At 40.3% G+C, this 12916-nt stretch overlaps 3 protein-coding genes across 7 annotated transcripts; 1 reads left to right on the top strand and 2 right to left on the bottom strand.

Annotated features, from left to right (window-relative positions):
• Positions 1 to 6: 6 nt before the first annotated feature.
• On the bottom strand, positions 7 to 3903 carry LOC106742320 (malate dehydrogenase, cytoplasmic). Its single transcript, XM_014615169.1, has 5 exons — positions 3734 to 3903; positions 3081 to 3276; positions 1585 to 1907; positions 806 to 1183; positions 7 to 431 (listed from the first exon to the last, which is right to left on the bottom strand). Exons 1-5 carry the CDS (start codon positions 3734 to 3736, stop codon positions 333 to 335), a joined length of 999 nt encoding a protein of 332 aa, XP_014470655.1. The 5' UTR covers positions 3737 to 3903; the 3' UTR covers positions 7 to 332.
• A 501-nt stretch (positions 3904 to 4404) lies between these two features.
• Positions 4405 to 6577, top strand: LOC106742309 (60S ribosomal protein L14). Of its 2 annotated transcripts, none has more exons than XM_014615143.1 (4): positions 4405 to 4489; positions 5113 to 5214; positions 5770 to 5964; positions 6390 to 6577. In XM_014615143.1, the coding sequence occupies exons 1-4, from the start codon at positions 4487 to 4489 to the stop codon at positions 6540 to 6542; spliced, it is 453 nt and encodes a 150-aa protein (XP_014470629.1). In that variant the 5' UTR covers positions 4405 to 4486; the 3' UTR covers positions 6543 to 6577. The 2 variants fall into 2 exon arrangements, with proteins under 2 accessions (XP_014470629.1, XP_014470631.1); XM_014615145.1 differs by lacking the exon at positions 4405 to 4489 and adding an exon at positions 4575 to 4683.
• A 315-nt stretch (positions 6578 to 6892) lies between these two features.
• On the bottom strand, positions 6893 to 12844 carry LOC106742307 (protein transport protein Sec23A). 4 transcript variants are annotated; one of them, XM_014615139.1, is made up of 12 exons: positions 12623 to 12844; positions 12115 to 12397; positions 11903 to 11989; positions 11133 to 11385; positions 10801 to 11050; positions 9980 to 10630; positions 9740 to 9893; positions 9504 to 9655; positions 9099 to 9273; positions 8793 to 9014; positions 8449 to 8469; positions 6893 to 7406 (listed from the first exon to the last, which is right to left on the bottom strand). In XM_014615139.1, the coding sequence occupies exons 2-12, from the start codon at positions 12391 to 12393 to the stop codon at positions 7317 to 7319; spliced, it is 2334 nt and encodes a 777-aa protein (XP_014470625.1). In that variant the 5' UTR covers positions 12394 to 12397; positions 12623 to 12844; the 3' UTR covers positions 6893 to 7316. The 4 variants fall into 4 exon arrangements, with proteins under 4 accessions (XP_014470625.1, XP_014470626.1, XP_014470627.1 ...); XM_014615140.1 differs by having other exon boundaries at positions 11139 to 11385; positions 12623 to 12843; XM_014615141.1 differs by lacking the exon at positions 8449 to 8469 and having other exon boundaries at positions 12623 to 12843.
• Between the last annotated feature and the right edge of the window lie 72 nt (positions 12845 to 12916).

Below are 12916 nucleotides of genomic sequence, written 5' to 3'. Positions count from 1 at the left end.
TATATATATATATATATATATTCATGTACGCGCAGACCAGCCTGTACTTTACGTAAATAACGCATGCTGATCATTCATATTGCACCAATGATTCACCCGTGTAATACCCAACATACCGAGTCGCAAAATCACCCTTCTAAATTATACCGCTGGAAAAATAACTGTTTACATGGTGTTTACACACCGAAGTATATATATATATATATATACATATATACGTTGTGTATATGTACATATATATCCCGTACGGCGTTGTGACGACTTGATACTCGTCACAGTTTCGCCGACACGAAGCCGCCGGCCTGCGTTTCATCGTACTGCGCCACTGCTAGTCACTTTTTCAGCACATTGTTCGCCTCGGCGCGCTCCTCCTCCAGTTCCTTGGACGTGATATCCAGCTTCGACTTCGCGAAGCTGCTGATTGGAAGATTCTGGAAATTTAATTATGCAACATTCAGTACTTCTGTGTGTTGCTCTCGACAAATTCTGTAAACATGTATGTTTATAAGAAGTAAGAGTAAGGCATTAGCCAATCACAGTCGATCATTCTCCTTACATTCGAGTATGATTGGTCAATTTCTTATTCTTACTTCGTATGAAATATATTCTTATCGACCATTGTAGATTACACTTAAATGTTACTAACGTTTGTTCTTGATCGTTTTAGTGCGGGAGGGGGATCTTCAGAGAGCACATTGTTGTTCGTGAAAACACGAGTCACAGGAGGGAGAGAAACGGAAAGGAGGCGTTTGGAATCTGAAGTATTCGTGCGTTCGGGCCTAATCACTGCGCCGTGATAGCTTACCTGTACGATTTCGTATCGCTTGTCTTTGATAACGACAGGGAAGGAGAAGACGATGTCTTTTGGGATCCCGTAACTCCCGTCGGACACGACGCCCATGCTCACCCACTCGCCGGCTTTGGTGCCGAACCACCAGTCTCTCATATGGTCGCCGGCAGCTTTCGCGGCGGACATAGCGGACGACATTTTCCTGGCGGCTATCACGGCGGCGCCGCGCTTCTGAATCGTCTCTACGAAAGTCTTGTTCAACCATTCGTCGTCGTTGATCTCAGACAGGACGGGCTTCACGTCGAGTGATCGCGCTACGGTCGCATGCGCTGCGTCCGGGTATTGCGTGGAACTATGATTCCCCCAGATAATGACGTTCTTCACGTTATCGACCTGTCGCGTTAATAAGATTATGTAGTAACACTCACTTGCCAGGCACGATAGTAGTCAAGCGAAATATTCTCTGATTTGGTACGGAAATAAAATATAACAAGAGAAATATGAATTAATAAAATAATAAATATTATATATTTGTATATTTATTACATTAACACTTATGTATTTCTCTTATATATTTGTTTACTTATATTTGTTTATCAATTCATATTTCTCTCGTCATATTTATTTATTTTTATTACCGTATAAATCAGAGAGGACACTTTATATTGGACTTAATAAAACAAAGTGCATCGTCAGGGGTAAAGGACGGCTTAAAATATAGAGCCAAAGATGTACATTGTTGCCGACATGTCATCTTGAGGAGAAAAACGAATCAAATCGTATGCTTACGTTACCTGTACACTTAATCGTGCGGCTAACGCTGCCTGCGCTCTGTTCTGATCCAATCTGGTCATAGCAGTGAAGTTTTCTTTCGGGATCGAAGGCGCGTAGTGCGAACAGATGAGCGCGTTGGTGTTAGCAGGGTTGCCTACGACCAGCACCTTGACATCCTTACGAGCGAACTTGTCTAACGCCTCGCCCTGCACCTTGAAAATCTCCACATTCGCAGCCAAAAGATCCTTACGTTCCATTCCTTCTTTCCGTGGCATCGCGCCAACCAAAAAGGCGGCCGCTACGTTATCAAAGGCTTTGGCGGGCTCGGCCGTTGGCAGAACCTCTGCAAATTTCAGCCGAGTCGTATAAACGCAATTCGCTGTCACATGGCAATTATACAACATACTCTAAACTTGGACTTTCAACTACACACGCACAAATTAGACGAATGTGTATTATCGAGATATTCGAGAACGCTCAAGAAGTCTGGACTATTGCCTCTATTTGTAATTTATTAACGCGGATGGCAATCGCTTTCGAATCATAAATTTGCTTTACTGAATTACGACGGGTTTAATCGAGTGAAAGATCATTTACGCGTTGATAGTGAGTTGCGAGGATCATCCACGCGATTTTCTCGTTTGCCGTCGTGTAAACAAGAATGACGCGACTGGCTAATATCGGTGATCTTTAAATACCGCTGACAATCAAGCATCAAATTAATCTTACACCAGAGCCAATTCAAAATTAACATTTGCAGCCCCAAGTCGCAATTCGTTTGTTAGTTCGATTCTTCGAAATTGTTAAACGTTATAATAACTCTGTTGGCTGCACCGGAAAAGAAAAGAAAGAAAACAGAGACATTTTTTTATTTCAATTCGGTCCTGGAATCTTTACTCCAGGAAGAAAATTCTAAAACCTTCAAGTTTATTCTTAATGCTTTTTTTAACGATTACCCTCACGGGAACATTTTACTGAAAGTATCACGAATTCGATGAAAAATGAAATGAAACTTATTGGAAAATTATTGAGTATGTGTAAAAGGGAATTTTCCGTAATGAATTATTTTCCTTATGAAATGCAATGTAATACTGCGAAATGTAAAGAAGTTAAAGTATACTGTTGAAAAGTAATAAAAACATTTCGATAGGTATAAAATTAATAGGTATAACATTTACTGAAAAAATCTAAGAACTGACTTTTTAAAGAAAAATTGAAATATCGATGGAGATAATATTTTATTAAAATATTGATGAGGTAATAATGAAATGGGTCAACTGAGAGAGATTTTCAACTACATTTCAGTAAATTTTCACTACATTTTCAATAAAATATTTCCACCACGATATTTATAATTTATACAAAGGCATACGATAATTATACTCAATAAATAAAAATCCATAAGTCATTCAAAAATTATATTTGCATATGCATATGTTTCTAATTTAATTTTCAGATGTAAGATTACATAACGCATGCATACGTACATACATACACACCTTCTTTTATTACCTACCATGTAACAAAGGAAGTGCCAAGTCCTCCAATTCCATAACTACACCGTCCAACACCTTCATCATAACTGGAATATCCAGTAAACGCAGATTGACGGGTTGTTCGGGGCCAAAAACTGTACCAGCAGCAATCTGGTACAGTAGAGAATAAGCGATTTGCCCGGCAGCACCGGTAACCACAACATTTATAGGTTCGGCCTGATAAAAAAAAAACCCATAAAACAGTTATCTTTTATTAATAATTATCTCCTTCTAAAATGTACCATATTGCGTTAAAAAATACACAGATTTCCTGTCACAATTATATTATTTAGACGAGGAAATTATGTATATATCGGTACACCATCATATCTTATAATTATTAACGCTCGAAGAACGAAGAAAAATAAAAATTCTGACTAATTTCGATATCATAAACATTTTAATATATTCCAGAATATTATTTATTCCACAAAAACAAGTAGTAGACCTCGTCGAGCTGCAAAATAATTAGAGGCATACGCGCGAGTTTTACAATTAAATTGATTTGAAAAAGCAGAATTCTAATTGAAGGTCGAACAGAGGTTAAACCAGAGATAAGTTCCGGCGAGATAACGATTATAACTCGAATCATGCCCAAATCGACAAAAATCATACATCATCACCAAAAACTCACCATTTTCCCCGCAATAAGTTCGATGTCAACGAACGACAAGAAAAAATGTCTCGATATTTGCTCGGAATGTTACACGATCGGTCGACGGGACGAATGGCGTAATCGAGTCTTCGATACTCCTCGCACTCTTTCGACTGGAATTCGTCTGGAAATATACATTTAAACCGTTCGACCGCGGAGTATGCAGACTTTCGAAGACGACGTCATCTGTTACGCCTCCGCGCCGATTGCAGCGCCCTCGACCGTAGCTCAATTAAACCCCGCTTTACATCTCGGACAAAGTTGTTGACCGAATGTGAAAATTACTAGAAATTACTAAAAATTCTAGTACGTATCGACCACCTACCAAGATAAATACTAGGTCTCGATCCAACATCCAGTATCGTGGACACAAGTCCTTGGTTTGAATTAGTTTTTTATTATTTCATTTTGATTAATTTTAATTTTACCTTTTAATTTTCTTCATTTCTTATTTCTTCCTCTTTCCTCTCATCTTTTTACTATTTTCATTATTATTTCTTTTTTAAGATTCTTTATCATTATTGGTTAATTAAATGTTTACTCTACCTGTCGAGCGGAGTTCTCGAATGCAGCCCTGAAGAAGCCGCACTTTCTGGTGGGTTGCGGAACACCGTGGAAACACTAAACTGTTCCGAAAAGCACGAGCTTGGGACAGTTGATTGTTGAAGGTGCAACTGTTGGCCACCGTGCACCGGATCTTCCATTCTTCGGGTCTTTCGTTTCCTGTGGATCATGGTGAGTGAACCGTGCACGTTTTCGTCTCGCGAATCATCGAAAATTCTAACGCGTACGATCAGATGTATCTTCCCGTGGCGAATTCCGTCCATCCTCATGATTACGTTCATCGTTTTCGGTTGCCCGACCGCCTTGTACCTCGAACATACGCGCCACATAACCTCCTCGCCGCGTGAACGCTTCTCAGCCACATGGTGCGTGTTGTAGACCCTTCGCTCGACGTTTGTCGCTACGAAAGCACTGCTTGGTGCGATATTGTTCTTCAATAGATAAATCGCGTTCCTGAGCCACTCACGTGGAGGAATCCGAAAAAACACGTTAAATCGAATTTATCATGTTCGTCCAAATTCTAACTCCACGTCGACTTGAGATCGGATCGAAACTTAGTCGGATCTGTTCAGTCAGATTCGTTGGGCGAGTCCTTAGAAGTTCAATTCGAACGAAAACCCTCTTTGAATTCCACAAATGCAGTGTCTCTCCGTTTTGTGAAGGCGTCGTTACAATTCTTAGGTTATGTCAATACCGTTGTAGTACGTTACATTGTACCAAAATATATCTTGGAATTCATCATTTGTAAAGGAAGGAATCAGTGCGTTAATAATAACCGATATCTTCTTTTGCAGCCGTTTCAAAGGTTTGTTCAGTCGGGCCGTGTGGCCTATGTGAGTGATGGCATTCACCAGGGCAAGCTGGTGGCTATTGTCGACATTATTGACCAGAACCGAGTAAGAACAATATATTATAATATATTACTATAATATACAAATACATATGATACATAATTATACATTATTGTATAATGATACTATATTATTCATATTATTCATTTACTAATATATATCTATTATACATATTTTAAGATTGATATTCACAGTTGGATCTTACATATAAAACCATCTTAAGTTTATCTTCAAATGTTTCGTAGCCAATGAAATGTGCCGTATAGTATTTGAAGATGAACTTAAGACAGTCTTATATGTAAGATCTGACTACAAATACTGGCCTAAGAGAAAACTTGTTATTTGAAAGAAACTGGAGCTAAAAAACTCATATATATATATATATATATATATGAAGCACATATAAATATATTTGAATTTTCATATGCTACAAACTTTTCATTTATATGTGATTCAAATGATGATACAATTACTTGATAGGAATTGCCGGCTGAATCCGCTGATGCTAACAAACCTCTCTGAGAACGATCAATGCTCGTTCTCAACAAGTCCTTACTATGATTACTTCGCTAAATTTTCGTTTTAAATTCTCCCTTTCAGGTCCTGGTGGACGGCCCATCATGTAATGTGCCTCGCTGCGAGATGAGGCTCAACGATCTTCACCTAACTAAATTCCGCCTGCGTTTCCCATATTCCGGATGCACCCGAGTCGTGCGTAAAGCGTGGCAAGCGGGTAACATCGACGAACTGTGGAAACAGACGATGTGGGCCAGGAAAGTTGAGGCCAAGAAGAAGGTGAGTGTGTTCAGCAGTTCATCGATTGTACTAAGGTCCCTGGCCTCTCGCCGGCCATCTTAAATTGTGATGTCACAAGCGTGAAGATACACGTTTAAGATTCTTGCGAAGTGCAGTAGAATAAAAAGATATGTCCATAAAATAATTTTTGCGATTGACCGAGCGTTTTTTTTTTTTTTTTGAAATACTTCGAGGACTTGTTTTGCCCGAATAAATGATTAAATAGCTATAAATTTAATGTAACAATGTGACTCACAGTTTCCAAGTACTTGTTACAATCTAAGATAGCTAAGGAGAATGAGAAAAAGAAAATTTATCTTGACGATGATCTTATATATTGAACTTTTATATCTTTAATAAATGAAATACTTCAGTATTTTATGTTAGATATTATGGTGAAAATACGTTCTTTTCCTTCATTTCAGCGTGCGGAACTTAGTGATTTTGACCGCTTCAAGTTGAGGAAAGCCAGACAGATGAGGAACAGAATGCGAACAGAGGCATTCTACAAGTTAAAGAAAGCCAAGAAGGCTAAAACCAGCGATGCAAAAAAAGGCAAAAAACAAGCTGAAAAGTAATCATTTTAATTAAATATAAAATTATTTCACAAAAAGATCTCATTATTTATACCTCTCGCATGTCATGGGAAATTGTTGATGGAGAAGCTATTTGCTTTCTTTAACAATTTTATGTAATATTTAAATGACCAATAATACAATGATATCAAAAACTCATCATAATAATAGTAAAAGGATCACAGAGTTAGGATACGTTAAAATGTTTAGCAATATTTAATACATTTTTCACAATAGGTTTTTTTAAGTTTTGAGAAGATGGGGTTGGAGAATTAATTTTTTGCAGATGTTTTTTTATTGCTTACGCGATATACAGGATGTTGAGGAAGAATACAAAAAATAAAGAACGATAATATTGCTTGGAAACTAAAATCTTTTACTGATATCATTTATCTACATACGTTGCATTATAGCTCTATCACCAATTAATATAAAATATAAACACAGATCTGGAATGAATTAACGAGCGTGTGAAACATTTTTATTAAATAAAAAGCATTCCGTTTCATTGTCTGCTTAAAAGTTAAATTGAAATAATTCACAATCTAAATTACATGATTGCAATGTCTCTCTCTTTCTTTGATATTTCACTTGCTTTATATTGACATTTTCCAAATTTATTGTGATTTCCATCGTAAGCCTTATATTTACAAATTCGATTTTAGCTTACCTATTTTGCATTTCCCAAATATTTTTTATTATATTATCAAACATTATATGATAAATGAACGTTTATCATAACATATACTGTGAATATATAAATAATGATTTATTAATTCACGCTGTAGATGATACAGCTAATTTCTTCAGATGCTCCATGAATATTTGCAAACTGACGTCATCGGTCAAGACAGGAGCACCGCTTTCCTAAAAAAAAAAAGAATACAATGATTTTAACGACGACAGAACATGTGGAAATATGATAATTGTGGCTTTCAATGTCCTGCATCTTTGCAGAAATCGGAGCAGTGTGTATGATATTAATTTTTTAGAAACAACTTCTCTCAATGAAGTTCTAATTGACACTTAGTATTGCATTAGCATAAGCAGATTTATTTTGAATTATAATTTGACCCAAAAATTATCTAGATTTATGTCAAAAGAGTTGTCTACAAGATATTTCGTGGTAAATCGAGGACATGCCACGGATTTTAGTTAAGATAAATTTTGCGGAGGTCAACTTTTGATATCTACCACCACCAGATGTAAGCTCGAGAGTGCAATCATTTCTGTAAACTGTGCAGAATTATAATACCATCTCGTGTGACAAACACCTGTAAAAATTAGCAAGGCCCAAACTTCAGTATCGTTACAAAGTTTAGGTGTATTTACGCATCGTAGAAAAATTGCTCAAAGTTTGCTCTTTCGAATAATTTATCTTGATTGAACGTATGCCGCGTTATTTTTATTCAACGCAAGAAAATCAACGGGATAACCAATGAAAGTTAATTCAAGTGTCGGTAACGCCAAAATTTGGACGTGAAGAAACAGCGTTTCAGGAACTATTGTTAGGTGTGTATTTATTGGTCTGTTCTTTTTAGCTGAATCGGTTGCACCAGTTCAAGAAATTTACATAAACATTGAAGCGCTTCTGTGCGTGTCTAAACGTTTCGAGTTCTTAGTGCAATTGGTTCATTTTAAAAGAACGGACCATGTAAATGGACCCAATGCGCGCGATGACGTTTAAATGTTTCCTACGGTGTTCTTACAAAACCGAATAACTCAATCGTCTGAAATCTAGGTAAGGATAACGAGATAAGTTCTAAAACGGAAGAGTCGTGTTTTCGTCAATATTGATGCTGTTACCCCTGAGTCAACCCGATCACCAAAGAAGCTAAGTAAAGAGAAAGGAGGAGAGATAGAAGAAAAAGATAGATAAATAAATAAATATGTAAATAAAGTAACACACCCCATTGGGTATCGGCATCCCCTAGTTCACAGGATCATGGCGACATAAAAAAAATATTAGTTACAGATGATACGAAATTCACATGAATATTTATACGAATTGTCCTAAATTATCACGTAACGTTCTTTAGTTGCAACTTTTGTTCATTAATTTGGAGAAAAAAAATAAGAGAGTCAAGTTTTATGTAACACAAATCTGACGAAACACTCAAACGGCAAATTGGCATCAAATTAACCGAAGAATCTGAACTCGAAAGATGCCTCCTGGAGACTGTCAATCTTCAGTGAAAACTATAGAAAAATAAAATAAAAAAATATCTATATACGTATTTTTGTTTTACTTACCGCGCCATAAGCATACATATTATTGTGAGTTTGGCTCGGATTAACTTTGCTCAGTAGGAATCTAGCTTGAGATCCTCCCTGTTCCGTATCGATATAACGCGGCGCGGGAAATCTGCCGGCTAATATCTCGGCCGCGTCATCAACGGGCGCCGCCAATAACTGCCGGAAGTTCTCGTACTCCGGCAGATCCTGATACTTCGATTGTCGCCACTGCGCGATAGTCTGCAGAAAAGAAAAAAATTAAGTAGAAGACCAAATTACACTCGTTCATCGAACAGCCCAGTCTAATTGAAGCGGCCCGGTTACCTCTCCGTGGAATATGAGTATCTGGAAGAACGTGTCCATCAACAGAATTCTCTCGGCTTGAATGGACGAGGTATCTAGTAATACGGGTTCCGGGGGCCCGTTGAATCCATAACTGTACAAGATCGGTTGAACCATGATTAAGGAATTCGTCAAATCCTCGCGCATAAGCATATGCCTGGAAGATAAACGAGAGACGTGTGATAAGAGAGGTACTAAATTTTTAACGTTTGAGAATACATGAATATTTCTCGATTTGTTTTTTATATTTAACATGAATTATATATATATATAATTCTATTTCTTTTTCATTTATTTGTAAACCAAAGGATACTTCCCGTTTAAATAAATAAATAAACAATCGTTCTCCTCGGCTTCGCTTACGCGAGGAAGCAAGAGTTGCCTCACCTGTAGAAACTGGTCTCATCGGGCGAATTGTTAAACACTTGTAAAAACTGCGATCTACGCAAGTGATACATGAATTGCGGGTACAAGGAGAAGTTCTCCGCCAATCTGAAGCTATTGGGATCGTCCTTAGTGTACTCCCCGAACTTTTGGCACTGCAAAGACGGAAGTTTCATACCTCAGAATGTACAAGGCACGCGTGTACAATCCGCCTACCCGACTACGAAATATATACTAACAAGTCTGATCAGCATACGGTCGACCCATCTCAGCACATCCGGCCCGTCATCGCTTTCCGCTCGGAATACAGCCAAGCGTGACATGAGAACGGCCGCCGCCTCCTGGTCGAATCCCGCGCTCACATGGTGCACAGACGACGACACGTCCGCCCAACTGGAGCGAAAAACATGGTGACGCGAGCGAACGTTTTGTACGTGACGATTAAAAATGATAGCATGCGAGTAGGCATGAATGCTTACTTCCTCGCGACAGTGGTGACTCGGATCCTCCTCTGGCCGCTGCTGTGTTGGTACTGAGTGATGAACTGAATGCAGCCCCTTCCACCCTGCGGGATGGGCGCGGTGTGTTGGTTCACAACCTCGAAGAAGAGTGCCGTGGTCGTGGACGGCGTCAAGGAACAGAACTTCCACTGACACGTACCGCCCAGGCCTACTTCCTGTTCTCCGACGCTGGCCCCCTTCACTCCCAAGGACACGCAGGGCCCGATCGCACCGGAGACCTTGATCTCCCGCGACGTCTTCACCTCCAAAGTGGCATTGAATGCCATCTTCAAGTCGCCCTTAGAGTCCTTAGCGAACACCCGCTGGAAGGTTTGCTTGAACAGGGACGAGTTGAACGAGTCCCCCATCACCATGTGGCCGCCGGTGGAGTTGCAGCACTGTCGCATCTCCAGCAGCCCGGTCTGGTCGAGGGCGCAGGAATAGATGTCAATGATGTGGCCGTTGGCAGCGGCGCGTGACGCCAGCGCGTCGTAGTGCTTGGTCGCCTTCTTCATGTGCTTGGCGTTGTCTTTCTGGATGTCATGGTGCGACCTGATCGGTTGCCGCAGATCGTCGGTCACCACCTGGCCGGGTCCTTGAGAACACGGCCCTCCGAGGAACAGCATAATTCTTAAACAACACAAATGAAATGACTTCTTCCGATCCATCCAATTCGATTCTCCTGCTTCTTTCTTTTTGATGCTTCCCACGCATCGATAATTTTGAGTATGAGTTTAACGAGCGAACAGAGACCCTTTTCCGGGTGTCCGATGCAATCGGACGCTGTTTTATGTAAATACCTAGCGCCGGTGTTCGCGTAGCTAGCTTCCAAGAGACCGGTGGCGACGGCTAACGCCACACCGGTGGATCTCAAAGGGCGTTTCCCCGGCCCGACAGGCCACGGGTCGCGCTGCAGCTCTCCGAGAAGATCCGTCAGGTTCATGTCGCACTTGTGCACAGGCTGCAAGAAGCGATTGGCCGGCGGCAGCGGTTGCGTGCCGGGTCCTCTCGGCTGGCTTGGATTCTGTCCAGGAGTCGGTCTACCTATACCTGCGAAGTGCGAGCGAGGCGCGATTAAAGAAGGTCGTAATCGGCACGAGCGCACGTGGGCGTGAGTGAATTAAAACTTAACTTTTACCTAGCATATCCTGAACCTGCTTCGGTTGCAGATCCTTCGTGCCGCGGAATACGTAACTCTTGCTGCAACCATCGCATCCTAACTCGTGAACCTGGACCATCCTGCCGAACGTGATGAGGCCGATCAGAGCGTTGGGTGGAAGCAGGGACAAAGACATTTGCAGGGAATCCTTCAGCGCTCCCAGTTCCTCGTCGTCCATACACGTATCCACGACGAGCAGGAATATCGGTGGTAAACATTGAGCGCGCTAATAAATAACGAGAACGGCACCGAGTGTAAATTCGTTGGAATTATCGGAATCGTTAGATCCTGCAGGGAGCGATAATTAGCGGTCGCTAATGTGCTTCCGATGGAGATGAACGTATATTTGTATTCATGTATACAGGATGTTCCAATATAAGAACACCTAAATATCTCTTTGGTTTTTAACGATGAGAAATGTTTCGAGCACAATTTGAGTGGTTTCGAAGGAGGAACACCGCTGTGAAAGGTTTTTCTTTACGAAAGATTTACGTGAAAGATTTTTCTTTACGGTCATTTTTTTTCGATTTCTCTTTTAAGGCTCTCATATATTTGTAGATATATTATTGTAATATATATACATATTATTTTTAAGATCTCAATCAGATCCCCAAGATATTCAGGTATTCTCCTTATGCTGGGACATCCTGAATATTATTCTAAGCATTTGCTGTGATAAATGAAACCAAACATAATAGTTCACTGTTTCCTTCTGTTTTGTGTCTACAGTTCACACCGCTCACCATTATCGTGTATTCGATTGTTGAAAACATCGGTATAAGTTCTGCTGGCTGATGCTGCTCTGAAATCGCAGCATATTGTGATGGGAACTGAAATAATACATAGGCATACATATATTGAATATTCATACATTACTTTTATGTATATATATATATATATAATATACATATATGATATACAGATTTTGCAATTGATAACAGAATTCCTGTCTTACGGGATTTCTCTGGAAGCAGAGGTTGCAGACCCATAACTTGGCACGATAGTCCACTTGGCATAACGGATTTAGGATAGCCCTGCAGGTGGATCTTGTACACAAGACAGGATCGTACTGAATCGGCGGAAGATCCACTCGTTCTTTGATTGGTTGATACAAAGTACCCAGCGGCACGACGAGTCTGGTAGCATCGACGCGCGACGACGGCCAGACGTTCCATGTGAAACGCACGCCGTCACGATCCTCATTCTGTTGGATAAAGTCTTCGTAGGTCGTCATAGTGCTGAAACGTGACAAATAAGTAACCCATATAAATTCCCTAACGCCCTGCAAACGTACATTTTCTACACCACGTCACCGAAGTTTCACGATACGGTCGACCTTTCGCCGGACTTGACACACCTACTATCCTCTCTGTACAATTGTCTCTCATTTTTTTTTTTTTATATAAAGCACAGAAAGTTCGTATTGTCACAGGTTAGTTGTAAATTATCGTGAGCATACGTACAGTCGTTCTCACTGAGGAGAACTTCAAGTCGGTCAGCGCTGTGACGTTCGCCGTATACGAAGATACTAAGACAGCGTTCACCTGTCCATTTCACCGTATAACATTATTTACGGGAGAAACCGGAAAAATCGGCAGAGGCTAAGTAACGATCCTCCGTCACCGAGCCACGTCACGTTGAAAGAGGAGACGCATGCGTGGAACCTCCTTCGTGTCAAGAAAATCGGGTCTCCGCTCCGTGAGATGTAACTGAGAAAGGAACATCCGGGAGATAACCAGGCCAAGGTTCTCGTCGCG

This window comes from Dinoponera quadriceps, unplaced genomic scaffold, assembly GCF_001313825.1.
Source record: "Dinoponera quadriceps isolate SergipeBrazil2010 unplaced genomic scaffold, ASM131382v1 scaffold628, whole genome shotgun sequence".
NCBI classification, from domain to species: Eukaryota; Metazoa; Arthropoda; class Insecta; order Hymenoptera; family Formicidae; genus Dinoponera; species Dinoponera quadriceps.
Note: the sequence above shows the minus strand (reverse complement) of the source record. Positions and strands in the feature narration are given on the sequence as shown.